Source organism: Dama dama, chromosome 20 (genome assembly GCF_033118175.1).
Source record: "Dama dama isolate Ldn47 chromosome 20, ASM3311817v1, whole genome shotgun sequence".
Classification (NCBI taxonomy): domain Eukaryota; kingdom Metazoa; phylum Chordata; class Mammalia; order Artiodactyla; family Cervidae; genus Dama; species Dama dama.
Genome location: NC_083700.1, coordinates 112,544,103 through 112,560,395, shown reverse-complemented (window position 1 = coordinate 112,560,395; position 16,293 = coordinate 112,544,103). Strand labels below are relative to the sequence as shown.

The 16,293-nt window shown below is 46.2% G+C and overlaps 1 protein-coding gene across 1 annotated transcript in view; it reads left to right on the top strand.

Moving 5' to 3' along the window:
• Positions 1 to 16,293, top strand: part of IQCA1 (IQ motif containing with AAA domain 1) — a 178,072-nt gene that overhangs the window by 4,034 nt on the left and 157,745 nt on the right. Inside the window, exons 2-4 of the mRNA XM_061120125.1 lie at positions 6,210 to 6,534; positions 9,583 to 9,702; positions 14,368 to 14,559. Coding sequence (XP_060976108.1) covers positions 6,210 to 6,534; positions 9,583 to 9,702; positions 14,368 to 14,559 — 637 coding nt within the window. The remainder of the gene's footprint in view (positions 1 to 6,209; positions 6,535 to 9,582; positions 9,703 to 14,367; positions 14,560 to 16,293) is intronic.

Genomic DNA, 16,293 nt, shown 5'->3' with positions numbered 1-16,293 from the left:
CTATCAGTCAACAACCTTGCCTGGTCCCTCTGACAAGGGTTCCCTGAAAAGCAGCAGGTGAGGAAGAAAGAGGGTGCAGCCTAAATGCCACGACTTGGAAGGATCAAGCCCCCAGGAAGGTCTTTGGCCAGAAGTTCCAGATAAGAGTTGGCTCTGCTCTGGCCCTGGAGGGAGTCCTGCCTCTGTGACCCTGGATAATGCCAAAGATCTCTTCAAGAAAATTAGAGATACCAAGGGAACACTTCATGCAAAGATGGGCACAATAAAGGACAGAAACAGTAAGGACTTAACGGAAGCCAAAGAGATTAAGTAAAGTAGCAAGAATACACAGAAGAACTATACAAAAGAGATCTTAATGACCCAGATAACCACGATGGTGTGATCACCCACCTAGCTAGAGTCAGACATCGTGGAATGCGAAGTCAAGTGGGCCTTAGCAAGCATCACTACGAACAAAGCTAGTGGAGGTGATGGAATTCCAGCTGAGCTGTTTCAAATCCTAAAAGATGATGCTGTGAAAGTGCTGCACTCAATATGCCAGCAAATTTGAAAAACTTAGCAGTGGCCACAGGACTAGAAAATGTCAGTTTTCATTCCAATCCCAAAGAATGTTTCAGCTTCTGTACACTTGCCTCATTTCACATGCTAGCAAGGTTATGTTCAGTATCCTTCAAGCTAGGCTTCAGCAGTATGTGAACCAAGAACTTCCAGATGTATAAGCTGGATTTAGAAAAGGCAGAGTAACTAGAGATCAAATTGCCAACATCTGTTGGATCATAGAGAAAGCAAAAGAATTCCAGAAAAACGTCTACTTCTGCTTCATTGACTATGCTAAAGCCTGTGACTATGTGGATCACAACAAACTCGAAAATTTTTAAAGAGATGGGAATAAATAAGGTGGAATACCACCTTAGCTGTCTCCTGAGAAACCTGTATGCAGCTCAAGAAGCAACAGTTAGAACTGGACATGGAACAACGAACATGTTCCAAATTGAGAAAGGAGTGTGACAAGGCTGAATATCACTTCATTGCAACTAGAAGGGGAAAAAGTGGAAGCAGTGACAGATTTTATTTTCTTGGGCTCCAAAAATCACTGGAGACAGTGACTGCAGCCGTGAAATCAGAAGATGCTTGCTCCTTGGAGAAAAGCTATGCTAAACCTAGACAGCATATTAAAAAGCAGAGACATCACTTTGCTGACAAAGGTCTGTCTAGTCAGAGCTGTGGTTTTTTCCAGTAGTCATGTCCGGATGTGAGAATTGGACCATAAAGAAGTTTGAGTGCCGAAGAATTGATGATTTCTTATTGTGGTGCTGGAGACAGCTCTTGAGTCCCTTGGACAGCAAGGAGATCAAACCAGTCAATCCTAAAGGAAATCAGTCCTGAATATTCATTGGAAGGACTGATGCTGAAGCTTAAGTTCCCGTACTTTGGCCACCTGATGCAAACAGCCAACTGATTGGAAAAGCCTCTGATGCTGGGAAAGATTGAGGGCAGGAGAAGAAGAGGATGACAGAGGATGAGATGGTTAGATAGCATCCCTGACTCAATGGACATGAATTTGAGCAAGCTCTGGGAGATAGTGGAGAACAGAGGAGCCTGGTGTGCTGCAGTCCATGAGGTCACAAAGAGTTGGACACGACTTAGCAACTGAACAACAAGCCAATGAGTGCACTGAATTAGGGCAGCAAGACTTCCCGGGCTGGGTCTGCCCCAAAGCAGAACCTAGGCATGAAGTTCTAGATGCGTCCCATCCATTTAGTTGGCTGCTGTTTCCCCTGGAGGAGGCCTCCTCTCCCCAAGATCCCTTGTTTTGATGGGTGTGGGGTCTTTATGGGATTCAGGTCACCCCCTGCACCCCATGAAGACAGCCCCCATAGCCTCCATGGGTGGCGGGACACACCTTAATGCTTGCTGGCACAGTAAATGCTTTGAATTCTGATAAATGCCCTTTATCTTTCATTATCAACTCCACCCCTGCATTTAGAAATTATGAGTGGATTTATTTATAGAGCCTTCCGGATATTGTTAGCAAATTCTTGGTAATATTAAATCTGCCTGTCAGTCTCAAGAGTCTGCTTTCTTTGTATCTTGGGTCTCCAGACAGGAACAGAGAGACTGCCTTCTGTGGGATCCAGTCCTCTGCAGCTGACATTCCAGAATTTTCTTGAGCTACATCTCGTGTGGCTTTTGCCAAATGTATTCTTAAATGTTTAATGTTCTTAATCAGGACTGTGAATGGAGTTTCGTTTTTCACATATTTTCCCTGCGTTTAGTGTGGGGGGCTTTTTTCTGTGCCTTGCAACTTTGCTGTACCAATTGACTTCTTACTTTTTGTTACTGATTTCCTTGGATTTTGCAATGATATCATTTACAAAAGCTGTTTTTAACATCTTTTATATTCACCCCTTTTCTATATGCTTCATGCTTTTTTTTTTCACTTGTATTATTTAGCTTTCTAGTGTTTTTCTACCGAAAATATTTTTGGTCTCTGGTTTTCAGCATTTTGAAGAGGGTTGTCATCGTCTTTTCTTTGGGGTGTGTGGGCAGCATTCTTCATCAGGCATTTGCCATAAATGTATTGAGCACCTCCTTGGCATCTGTGGAAATAATCCACCACTTTTACTGTCCTTTGCAGCACACCGTTCAGCTTTCCTCCACGTTGAACTCGTGAACTCCCCAGGTGGCCCCTGCTTGATCAGAGGGAACGATTTGCTTTTGATCTGGTTCTGGGTTTTGTTTGCTGAGTGGAATTTCAGCTCTGAGTTCCAAACAAAATTAGCCTGTCATTTTCTTCTGTAACATTGTCCTGCCAGATCTAGGCCCTGATCCCTATTTAGTCCACACAATGAGAGAGTGTTCTGTCTTGTGGGAACGTGTGTTGAGTCTCTTGGCCTGTGGGGCCTGCGTCACCTGTCGGGTCAGTGAAAGCCTTGGGGGTCCTGCCCCTTCTTGGATGCTGGAAGTCTGGGCTTTGGAAAAACCAAGAACCTGCTCAGCTTCTTTGTGTCTCTTTATCATGCAAACAGTGAGACATCCCAAGCTGAGTGGAATTCTAACTTTCTGATAGTAGCTTTTCGTCGTTATAATAAAGTTGTCTAGCAGAGTGCTGTTTCACTAGCAGTATTTTTTAAATATGGCCGAGTTTGGAGAAATCTGGTACTTGAACCAGAGATTGTGGAGTGGCAGGGGCTGTATTCAGCAACCAAACTCAGTGGGGTGCTGGGAGGGAGGAGCAGTTCAGTTGTGTGTGTGTGTGTGTGTGTGTGCGCACGTGTGTGTGCTGGGTCTTCCTTGCTGCCTGAGAGCTTTCTCTGTTTGCCGAGACCAGGGGCTACTCTTCATTGCAGTGCTCAGGCGTCTCACTGCGGTGGTTTCTCTTGTTCTGGAGTGTGGTCTCTAAGTTGCTCAGGCTTCAGCTGTGGCCCACAGGTTTAGCTGCTTCACGGCACGTGGGATCTTCCTGGACCAGGGATTGAACCCGTCTCCTGCATTGGCGGGTGGATTCTTAAACAGTGAGCACCGGGGGAGCCCAAAAGTTTAGTTTTTAACTGTACATCGTTGTTTTCTTGTGGTGTCCAGCACACCTCTGCCCTCCAGGGTTTGTCCTGACAAACTAGAGTCCATTAGGTTTCAGAGCCTGAATTTTGGAGCCAGGCTGCAAATCCTACGTTCAGATTACACAACTCTGGGCAGTAGCTTCTCTGTGCCTTGGTTTTCTCATCTGTAAAGTGGAATAATGATAACAATCACCTCATAGGGTCTAGAGGATTTATGAGTTAATATATGTAAAGTACTCAGAACAGTGACCGACATGATGTAAATATGAGCCATTACCATCATCTTCATTTGAACCTAAAAGAGTTTTCACATCAAGAGAAGCTTTTCATTTTGGGCCAGGAAGATGAAAATCTCCTATCTCTGCTCCAAGCATAGGAAAAAGAAACGGCAGAAACTAATACAGCACTATAAGTCAACTATACTTGAATAAAATAAAAAATTTTTAAGTATAGAAATCAGTATAGAAACAGTAACACATTTAAGTTCCTTTCTTGTTTTATGAGCACTGACCTATCAGTAGGTTTAGAAATTAAAAGTCCTGCCTATTGAGGTTGTTGTAATATCATGATTTCCACATTTATCTTTCTCTATAAATAAGAATGTTGTTTTGTTCTTAAATTATTTCAGATCCTCAAAATTAACAAAGCAAATGTTTGTTTTGAGTTTAAGGTGGTTTATTGAGTGAGTGGAGTACTAAAAATGAAGAAACAATGCTGTACTTAATTTTGAGAAATGTTCAGAGTATAGGTAGTGACTTACCATATTTAAATAGCTCAGCATGACATCTGGTTAGTGAATGTTAATCATTTGTATGTTTAATTAGAAATTTTGATCAATAAAACAAAAATCAAATTACAAAAAAGTAACATTTTAAATGTTATTTTCGTTTATCTGAAACTTTTATTTTTAAAAATATTTAAATTTTTCTCTTAAATTTATATTAATTTCAGGCAGATGGACATGGAAGTCCTGTTTCTTACTTGTTGTCTCAGCAGATGTTGTGGTTATGCATCTCGTGGTGGTGGGGTGGCTTCTTTTATTTTGAGCGGAGGTGGAGATAGCAGCATGGGTTGGATTGTGGGCTCAGCTCACAACTGTGCAGACGGGGGTTCGGGTGCTGACCTCCCCTCTGAAGGGCAGACTCTACCTCCCCCCGCCAGTGGAGAGATGGGAGCCGCCCTGCCCCGTGGACGCTGCGAGGATGGCACGCGGCTTGGAACTCGGCCGGCGGCTGCGGTTTCAGTGTGTGATGCTCGCGTCCTTACCCACGGGAGGGAGAGGAGCCTGCGTGAGGAAGGGCAGATGGTGGAGGACAGTTCCGGAGGGCTTGTCTGGGGATGACCTCAGGCAGGAGATGAGGGGCTCCCGGTTCAACAAGGTGGGTTGACCAGCATATGTATCTCCACCTTCTCCCGTGATGGCCTCTGAAAAGGCAGTAAGGGCTGTAAACACACAAGGGCCATGAGAACACTTGACCAGAGATAGCAGGGCACTGTCAGGGGACAGAAAGCAGATGTGGGTGAAAGGGAGGGCTGGGATAGAGTGTGACGTGCAGGTCAGCAGAGGTGGGTGACCAGCTGTCGGTAGGACCCTGGGAAGGTCGTTCAGTGATGAGGGGCTGGTCACAGATCGGCAGGGGGCATTTCCGCCCCGGAGAGCAAGGGCTGAGCTGCTCCACTCCTGGTGGCCGAGGCCGGTGCAGGTGACCTGGACCCGGGGCGGGACGCAGGACACAGGTGGGTGCGGGCATGAGAGGCTGGGCTGATCCGGGACAGGCCGTGAGAGCCCGCAGCCCCCTGGACCCACAAGCTCCTCAGGCGGGTGTTTGGAGCCGCCTGCACCGGCACGTTCCTGGGAAGACCTTACGGAGAGAGATGGACATTGGTGGGTTTTACCCTCTTGCCAGGGAGACAGCCAGGATCCTGCCCACCCCTCTTCCCCCGGTTAGGCCCGCTGGTTATAAGAAGTACCTTCCCAGACACAGTGAACTTCCACTTATCTTTTCAGAACTGGATCTTAGATATAAAATGAGAGCCAAAAACTGCCCAAATTTTGAAAGAAAACAAAAGTCTCTTCCATGAGTGTATTGGTCAGAGAAATTGGGAAACCAGAAAGGAATTGGGAGGGTGGCCACCTTTGGTAGAAGAAGGGGGCAGTGGAGGGGGCACCCTTCCATCTAACCCTCCCACTCCTCAGCACCCCCGGCTGTACCCCTCACTGACTCAGACAAGAGTGAGGAGCCAGCCTCCTGGGCCAGCTGGGAACGCAGTTAATTCCAACTCAGCCATCTCATTCTTCAGCTCCAGAATGCAGTGATCTGTTGAGTTGAAATGAACTGAGGAGGTGTGCAGCCGGGGAGGCTGAGGAGTGGGAGTTAGATGGAAGGGTCTCCCCTCCACGGCCCCCTACTTCCACCAAAGGTCAAAGGCTTTTTAGACTATTTACTTGAAAATAATAATTGTAGTCATATCCAAAACTCACATGCACAACAAAACGGAACATATGTGGTCTAAAGAACATTGCAACCACATGCGGTGTTCTCAGCTCATATTTATGGTATGTTACATTTTGTTACACCAGATACCCAGTACCTATGCCTTGCAAAGTAATTTCTGCTTCCTGAACTGTCTACTCTTGTCTTCCCTCAGAGCATATAATAAGATGTGGCATCAGACCCAAGAAGCCCTCAATTCTTTGCTTGATAAAGAATCTCAGAAGATGATGGAACCACAAAGGAATCAAGTGTTCATCTTCCAGATGTTAGCCACCTTCTACATAAAATACGTGCAGATCTTCAGAAACCTGGAGAATGTCTATGACCAGATAGTCCACCCACAGAAACGCATTCTGATCCGAAAAATCCTGGATGCAGTGATGGGTCGCATCCTGGAGCTGAAGAATGAGATGGTTGAGTTGGATTTTACTGAGTTCCATTACTTTGATGATATCTTACAGGATCTAAAGTTGGCGCCTGTAAGTACTTGAGTTTTTTTGTTTTTTTTCTTTAGTTTCTTTTTGTTGTAAATAATATATGTAGGCCTGTAACCAATAATCTACAGACTTTCTAGGCATATTGACTGGTTGTATGTTGTATTGAAAGTTGAAGCATAGCCCTTCAATAAGACTTTACTGCCGTGGACAAGGATGGGGTTCATTCAGCTTTTGGTTCAGATGAATTGTTGCATGGTCCTGAGGTCTGCTGAACACTGGGGTTGTTGTGGTCTTACTTGTCACCACAGTATCTGCCCAAGCCAGTTGAGAGAATGGAGTAGGATGACCCTTTCACAAATAATCCCCCAGTTTCCAACAACAATACCACTTCTTCTGTTTCTTGAAGACATTTCTCTCTGGCCTTTGCCTCCCATCATCTTCTCAGTGAGCAGCCTCTTGGTTGCTGGTTCCTAATTCCCAGGAAGATGCATCTCCTCCTTTGCTTTGAATCAGTGGTGACTCAAATCCTTTAGTAACACTTCTACTGTTTTGATCATTGACCTTGGAATGGGAAACATTCATCTGACCTCCACTAATAGGATGAGATAGTTGGATGGCATCACCAGCTCAATGGACATGACTTTGAGCAAACTCTGGGAGATGGTGAAAGACAGGGAAGCCTGGTGTGCTGTGGTCCCTGGGGTCGCAAAGAATCAGACACAGCTAAGTGACTAAGCAACAGTTTGAAATACCTGTACACAAATGAAGAACAGGAGTTTATACTAGGGTATAGAAACAAGTTTTCTAATAAAGCAAATTCATTTTGTAAATTATTTTTGCAATGGGGTAATTAAGGTAAAAATCAAATTATTTTTTAATTGTGACTATTTACACACAAATGGTCGATGCGCTGATGTTAAATTATTAGATTTAATTCAAAGAGCTCTATAGTTCAATTCGTTGCTATCTGAATTTGAATTATTATTTTAGTAGGCTCAGATAGGATTATATCTCTTTAAAGAAAATTCCTCAAGCTATCATTAGTTCATTGAGACCTAATTGATATGGATTACTGGAATTCTGCAATAATGATCAAAATGAGATATGTTACACTTTCCCCTTTTGACTTTATTTGTGCCTACCTAATGGGGACAATCAATCAATGGGGATGATCAATGCAAAGAAATAGAGGAAAACAACAGAATGGGAAAGACTAGAGATGTCTTCAATAAAATTAGAGATACCAAGGGAACATTTCATGCAAAGATGGGCTCAATAAAGGACAGAAATGATACAGACCTAACAGAAGCAGAAGATATTAAGAAGAGGTGGCAAGAATACACAGAAGAACTATACAAAAAAGATCTTCACGACCCAGATAATCACGATGGTGTGAGCACTCACCTAGAGCCAGACATCCTGGAATGTGAAGTCAAGTGGGCCTTAGAAGACATCACTATGAACAAAGCTAGTGGATGTGATGAAATTCCAGTTGAGCTATTTCAAATCCTGAAAGATGATGCTGTGAAAGTGCTGTACTCAATATGCCAGCAAATTTGGAAAACTCAGCAGTGGCCACAGGACTGGAAAAGGTCAGTTTTCATTCCAATCCCAAAGAAAGGCAATCCCAAAGAATGCTCAAACTACCACACAATTGCACTCATTTCACACACTAGTAAGGTAATGCTCAAAATTCTCCAAGCCAGGCTTCAGCAATACGTGAACCGAGAACTTCCAGATATTCAAGCTGGTTTTAGAAAAGGCAGAGGAACCAGAGATCAAATTGCCAATATCCTCTGGATCATCGAAAAAGCAAGAGAGTTCCAGAAATGCATCTATTTCTGCTTTATTGACTATGCCAAAGCCTTTGAATATGTGGATCACAATAAACTGTGGAAAATTCTGAAGAAGATGGGAATACCAAACCACATGACCTGCCTCTTGAGAAACCTGTATGCAGGTCAGGAAGCAACAGTTAGAACTGGACATGGAACAACAGACTGGTTCCAAACAGGAAAAGGAGTACATCAAGGCTGTATATTGTCACCCTGCTTATTTAACTTCTATGCAGAGTACATCATGAGAAACGCTGGGCTGGAAGAAGCACAAGCTGGAATCAAGATTGCCAGGAGAAATATCAATAACTTCAGATATGCAGATGACACCACCCTTATGGCAGAAAGTGAAGAGGAACTAAAAAACCTCTTGATGAAAGTGAAAGAGGAGAGTGAAAAGTTGGCTTAAAGCTTAACATTTAGAAAACTAAGATCATGGCATCTGGTCCCATCACTCATGGGAAATAGATGGGGAGACAGTGGAAACAGTGTCAGACTTTATTTTTTGGGGCTCCAAAATCACTGCAGATGATGACTGCAGCCATGAAATTAAAAGACACTTACTCCTTGGAAGGAACGTTATGACCAACCTAGACAGCATGTTAAAAAGCAGAGACATTACTTTGCCAACAAAGGTCCGTCTGGTCAAGGCTTTGGTTTTTCCAGTGGTCATGTATGGATGTGAGAGTTGGACAGTGAAGAAAGCTGAGCGCCAAAGAATGATGCTTTTGAACTGTGGTGTTGGAGAAGACTCTTGAGAGTCCCTTGGACTGCAAGGAGATCCAACCAGTCCATCCTAAAGGAGATCAGTCCTGGGTGTTCATTGGAAGGACTGATGCTGAAGCTGAAACTCCAATCGTTTGGCCACCTCATGCGAAGAGTTGACTCACTGGAGAAGACCCTGATGCTAGGAGGGATTGGGGGCAGCAGGAAAAGGGGACAAAAGAGGATGAGATGGCTGGATGGCATCACCGACTCGATGGGCATGAGTTTGAGTAAACTCCGGGAGTTTGTGATGGACTGGGAGGCCTGGCGTGCTGCGCTTCATGGGGTCGCAAAGAGTCAGACATGACTGAGCGACTGAACTGAACTGAACTAATGGGCACAAGCTGTCTTCACACCACTGGCTTCCTCACCTTGTAAGTGAGGGTGGGAGGTAGAGTGAGTCTCTGATGTCCTAACTGTAGGTTTACGTGGATTTAGGTGCTGGGATTGTGACCAAACTGCTCTTTTGTTTCTTCTTTCTCTTCTCTAGCAACAGTTAGATATCCCCATACCCAAGTATTTTTTGAAGGAGAAGCTGGAAATCATAAAAGGAAGAGAGAAAATCCTTTCTCAGATATTAGCAGAAAGTGAATTAGGTGTATCTGCAAAGGTTTGTATATCATTTTAACAAACTTCATTCCATAATCTGTAAAACCTCCTTTTCTGCTGCTCCTAACTGTGGGAGAAACAAGAATATTCTCAGTGCAAGGAGAGCAGCACCCTTTCCCGCATGTTATTCAATCAGAAAGACATTACATAACTTTTGGGTGTGTTTTTGACAAGTCGCAACCACTCCTGTCCAAGAACTTAGAGATCAAAACATAGTATTGGTTAAATCAGAAGCTCTGAGATTGAGTAGTTGGTCGACTCAGTTTAATGTTTCATCTCAAAGTCACCCAGCCTGTGGTCAGAAGCTGAATGTTGTTCATATAAAATAATTAAGTACTGAGTAACTAGGAGCTATAAACGATACTTTCTGAAAATGCTGATTGACCTCCTGTAACTTCAAGTTGAGGGAGACTTCCCTGGGGGTCCAGTGATTAATACTTTGCCTTCCAATTAAGGGGGTGCAAGTCCCATCCCTGGTTGAGGAGCTAAGATTCCACATGCCTCGTCTCCAAAAAAACCAAAAGATTAAAAAAGAGGCAGTGTTATATTCAATAAAGACCTCAACAATGGTCCACATCAAAAAAAAAATCTTAAAAAGTAACTTCAAGTTGAGTGGCACTTAGATCAGCTGGAGTAGACCCTCTCTGGAAAGGGGGGGAGCCCGTAGACCCCCCGGACAGCCCTGGGCAAAGCCCAGTGGGCGCTCTGACCGCTTTCCTCCTTTGTCCCCCGCTATGCATGCAGCTGCACCCTCTGCCCGTTTCAGTAGCTGTCTTGGCTCTAACTCTCTCTGCCTTCTCCTGGATTCTGCGTTTATCTCCCTGCAGCCTCCTGGCCGGCAGCTCTTTCCGCAGGGCACTGCCACCGTGACCTGATGCGTTCCAGCACCCCTCCCTGCCTCCAGAGTGGTGCCTCGCGCCCCCGGCTGGTCTTCACGGCCTCAGCATTAAGGCGGCAGCGGACCGTCCACCCAGGGACGGTGCAGGGTGACAGGCACCGTTAGTAGCCGTGCTGAGACTGTGGGTGCAGCCTCGGTGCATGGGGGAAAACGATGCCCGTGGCCTTCAAATGGGTATGCCCTGGGGGCATTGCCAGCCCACGCCACGGTGTTAAGGAAGACTCCAGGTGTCCCCAGGATGGCAGCGGGGAGGGAGCAGCGCATGCCCTGTCTGCCCACCACCATGGGACGCAGGTCAGGTACTGCTGCGTGTGAGCACACACACCGAGCCCCGAGCTTCCTGTTGTTTTGCACGGGCGGCTTCACACTGCACCCCGGCCATACATACCAGCCAGTCAAGCGGTCCTCTTCCTGCAGAGCCTGGTGTGATGCAGTGTCCCTCCAGACGCCTTGCCTGACCCGCCTCACTCAGGACCACCCCTCCTTCCACTGCTCCTCCCCTGAACATCTGGCCCCTATTCTGCATCAAACTTTCCTCCAAGTAGTCTCCTGGGAATCTGGCCTTGGGGGTCATCCAGCCATCCCTTCACCACCCGCTCCTGGGTCTGTGCCTCCAGTTCCCACGTCACCAGGACAGGCGCCCCCCCCCCGCCACCCGCCCCAGGCACTCCCACCCCCGGGAGTCCCTGGCCCAGAGCGTTGTCACAAAGTGCAGAGTCCACATGATCTCCTGGGAGGGCGGAGAAGGGCGATTACATCACATGCAGCACAGTCACACTAGGACGTCCTCCCTGCCGTTTGTCCTCCCCCCGCCTGTCTTGGTTTGTGCAGGGCCAGCGGTAGAAAGGTTTCTGCCCCACCTTCACTCAGCATTCAGCCTCAGCGGCTCCTCTCTCCTTCTTAGGTCAAGCCATTCATCTCTGTTCTCCAGGCCCCGTTTCTTGGGTACCTAAGGGTGCTCAGTGGAATGTGGGGGTTCCGGGCAACACCCAGGTGTCTGTGTGACTTTCCTGTGCCCGTCAGTGTCTCACTGGACCCCCTGCTCTTGCCTCAAGCTGTTTATATCTTGCAAATATGTACAATGTATACCCCAAGAAGAATTTTGTTATTAGAATTCTTTTTTTTTTTTTCCACATGTGGCATGTGGCATATGGGATCTTAAGTTTCCAGATCAGGGGTCAAACCTGGACCCTCTTCATTAGGAGTGCAGAATTTTAGCCTTTGGGCCACCAGGGAAATCCACCCCCCCCCCCAAGAAGAATTTTGATAAAGGGAAATAACTGCCCACTTCTGCACTGATCATGCTGAGTATTTACTCTTATGGCCTCCACTGACATTCAGATATCTTTGTTGTATTGAGTGGACATCTCAAATCCCTCACATGTATCCCATGAGGGCTGAAATTATTTTCAGAATGGCAGTGTGCAATCTAAAGGAAATAGACAGTAATAACTGACAGTGGCTGAGCACCTGCTCTATGCTTAAGGATTTATACATACATCATCTGATTTATACCAGCATAATATTCATTTTGGGCTTCCCCAGTGGCTCAAATGGTAAAGAACCTGCCTGCAATGCGGGAGACCTGGGTTGGATCCCTGGGTTGGGAAGATCCCCTGGAGGAGGGCGTGGCAACCCACTCCAGTAGTCTCGCTTGGAGAATCCCCATGGACGGAGGAGCCTGGCGGGCTACAGTTCACAGCGTCACAAAGAGTCGGACATTACTGAGTGACTAAGCACAGCACAGCATAGCAATATTTATTTTGGGCTTTCCAGGTGGCGCTAGCGGTAAAGAACCTGCCTGCTAGTGCAAGAGAATTTAAGAGATGCAGGTTCGATCCCTGGGTCAGGAAGATCCCCTGGAGAAGGAAATGGTAACCCACTCCAGTATTCTTGCCTGGAGCATCCCATGGGCAGAGGAGCCTGGCAGGCTACAATCCATGGAGTTGCAAAGAGTCAGACACAACTGAAGCAACTTTGCATGCATGCACGCACTCAATATTCATTTTACCTTCACATCCAAAGTGCATTATTGAAAAGAAGTGCGCCCTACAAATCTGAAGCAGCAAGATGCCCCTGGACACCAGACCCTGAGCAGTTGTGTGAGAGAGCTTCCTTGGAAGGCTCTGGTGCCTCCACGCTGAGGGGTGGTGGGTGCTTTCATGAAACAGGGTGACCTGTCTCACTTCAAATGGGATGAGTCCCTTACTAACTATGGGAACTGCGTGAATTACTTTACTTTCTTCACCCTCAGTCTTCTTTTTATATATGTACTTTAAAAGGGAAAGTGTATCTCTCAGTCGTGTCCGACTCTTTGCGATGCTGTGGACTATAACCCACCAGGCTCCTCTATCCATAGAATTCTCCAGGCAAGAATACTGGAGTGGGTTGCCCTTCCCTTCTCCAGTGGGTCTTCCTGACCCAGGGTTTGTACGAGGGTCTCCCACACTGCAGGCAGATTCTTTACCATCTGAGCCACCAGCGAAGCCCCTTACAGATGAATATTTCGCTGCTTTGGGTATTGGTTGCAACACTCATGATCTTTAGTTGCTACACGTGGGATCTTAGTTCCCTGACCAGGGATCAAAGGATCAAACCCAGGCCCTGCTTTGGGAGTGCAGAGTCTTAGCCACTGGGCCTGCAGGGACATCCCCGGCCTTGGTCACAGTAATGCCTGTCTTGGCCGTTGCTTTGTGAATTGGATGAGAAAGCATGTGGAAAGCATTTCTGGCATCTGTAGGTGCTCAATAAATGGCCCTTCACTCCCTTTCTTGCCGCTTCCTCTGCATCCCCTGCCGCCGCCCCCATTACACGGAGAAGTGACTGTCCTGAGGAGCTGTGGCCCAGTGCCTGCCCGTGGGCCGCACTCTCCTGCTGGACCCACGTGTGGCTGTCACTGCCCCCGAGGCCTAGACAAGGGCTCAGCCCGTGATTGAGTGGTTTTTGGATTCAAACAGCCTCTCCCTTCTGGCTCTGTCCAAGCAGGAGGCTTGGGTGAAGCCAGAGGTCCACAGCTTCGTCTTCCCTCCTGGGACGACGGAGGGCCTCGGGCCGGAGCCCACGCAGGACCCCAGATGCACCCCGCCCCCAACCAGCAGCCACCTCGCTCTCATCCCGGTCCTCAAAAAGCCGTACTGCCCCTCCCTGAGTTTGCCCAAACTTCCCCCACGTGAGATCTCCAAAGAGCATTCTTGAGCAGTTCCCACCACATTATAGATGTTTTAAAGGACAAATATGGACGTGCTGGGAGAGGTTTCCCTTACAAAGTTAAATTCTCCTAAAATGGCCCGAATATTACTCACATTCACTAGATGGTTCTGTAATTGATTTTAAAGCCAGCATTTGCCTTCGTCTATATTTCACATTTTAAATTCTCATAGTAGATATATGTTTTTAATTTCTACATTTCTACTATGAAGTTGGTAGAAGTTGGTAGCCATTTCAGGTTGATTTCGATCCGTTTTCATTGGCATCCCTCGTATAGTCTGCTGCCAACCTAAAACATTGTGGAGCTAATTAGTATTTTGTTCGAAATGGTAGAGGAAGGCTTAACAGGTCCTTACATACAGGTTCACAGCGTGAACATGACATATTATCAAAATATGCATATGCATGGAAAAAAAATGATTTGTGTTGAATGGCTGCAATTCTCTCAGTAGTTTGGAGACTGTAAGCAGGGTGGTGTTAGAAGTAAGTGTGTGATGTTTCTGGAATCAGTTAATGTCCTGAGCGTGTTTAAACATTGATTTACCTTAAATGTTTTTGCAGAAATACCAAGTAAAGCCTATCCCCCTAGAAGAGGCTGTTAAATTGATCCAGATGGCCGAGAGGGCGCGGCAAGGGCGTCTGAGAGCCATGTTCATGAAGCAGATCTACCTGCAGGAATACAGAGCCAAGCAAGCCAGGTTACTCGGCGATAAAGTGGCAGATGCAGGCGCCGCTGCGCTGAGAATCCAGAAGGTATGACCAGGGCAGCCTCGGACATGGGGGACAAGGTGGAGATGCAGACTGGGGGTGGGGGTGAGCTCCAGAACTCAACCTTCCCAAGTCCCACCTCTAGTAGAAGAGTGGAAGTGATAGTGTTAGTCGCTCAGTCCTGTCCGACTCTTTGCGATCCAATGGACTGTAGCCCACCAGGCTCCTCTGTCCATGGGATTTCCCAGGCAAGAATACTGGAGTGGGTTGCCATGTCCTCCTCCCATGTATACCATACTATGTGTAAAACAGTAGGAAGTTGCTCTGTAACACAGGGCGCTCAGCCCAGCGCTCTGTGATGACCTAGAGGGCTGGGATGTGGGAGGGAGGCTCCAGGGGAATGGGATGTGTGGACACACACGGCTGATGAACGTCGTACAGCAGAAACCAGCACAACATTGTAAATCAACTATCCTCCAATTAAAACTTTTTAAAAGACAGTAAAAAAAAAAAAAAGTATAATAGCTGCATCTCCCACCAGCTCCCACTCCACTTTTTTCCCAACCCCACTTGGCAGCTGAATGTCTGTTTTCTGAGGGATTTGAAGTTTCTGGGATATGGGATACACATCTGAGTTCAAAGCTTGAGTTGTACAATTCTTGGATGTTGCTCTGTAATTCTCCATGTTACAGTGGAGATCTTGTAAAACCATGAAGTACCACCCTCAGATTCAGCCCCAACCCTGCAATCTAGGAGTTTCTCTTGAAGAAATATAGGTAGAGGAATCTCACCGTTAAAAAAAAAAAAAAAAAACTATAGGCTATTTGTTTATGCTCTGCAGTTTTACAGAGATTATTTGATATGTCGCACTGTGTAACTTTGAGATGTGTGGCCTCATGGTTAGATATATATGTGCATTTCATTATGATGACCGCAGTAATTGGTCACACTTAACACACGCATCACCTCACATGATCGCCGTTTTTTCTTATACTGAGAGCATTTAAGATCTACTCTCCTAGCAGCTTGTAGGTATAAGATACAGTATTATTCACTATAGTCACCATACCATACTTTCTGCATTCCAAGAACTTGTTCATCTTATAACTGGTCTTTTGACCACCTTCACCTGTCTCCCTCACATGCCCAGACCCTGGCAGCCACAAAAGCTACTCTTATTTCTATACCCTCGTATTTGTAGATTCCACATGTAAGTGAAACCGTAAATTGTTTGTCTTCTTACGACTTATTTCTCTTAGCATCTTGCCCTTAAAATTCATCCATGTTGTCGCAAATGAGAATTTCCTTCTCTTTCTGGCTGAATAATACTTCATCGTATTTATATACCAGGGTTTCTTTATATATTCGTCCATCAACAGACAAGTTGTTTCTGCGTCTTGGCTGTTGTGAATAGAGCTGCGGTGAACATCGGTGTGCGTGTATCTTTTCAAATTAGTATTTTCCTTTTCTTCCGACAAACCAGGAGTGGAATTTCTGGAGCACACAGTAGTTCTATTTTTAATTTTTGAGCACTCTGCTTACTGCTTTCCATAGTGGCTGTACCCAGTTACATGCCCACCGACCGTACTGGAAGCTTCCCTCATCTTCACATCCTCTCTGACACTGGTTGTCTCTTGTCTTTTCAATAACATCCATCCTAACAGGTGTGAGGCTGTCACTGGGTCAGCAGTGGGTTGTGCAGTTGCTACCAGGGTCTTGGACAAGGGTGGATCCTCTTTTGTCCCTGGGTGGACAGAACTGCCTTAGTCCTCCTTGTTT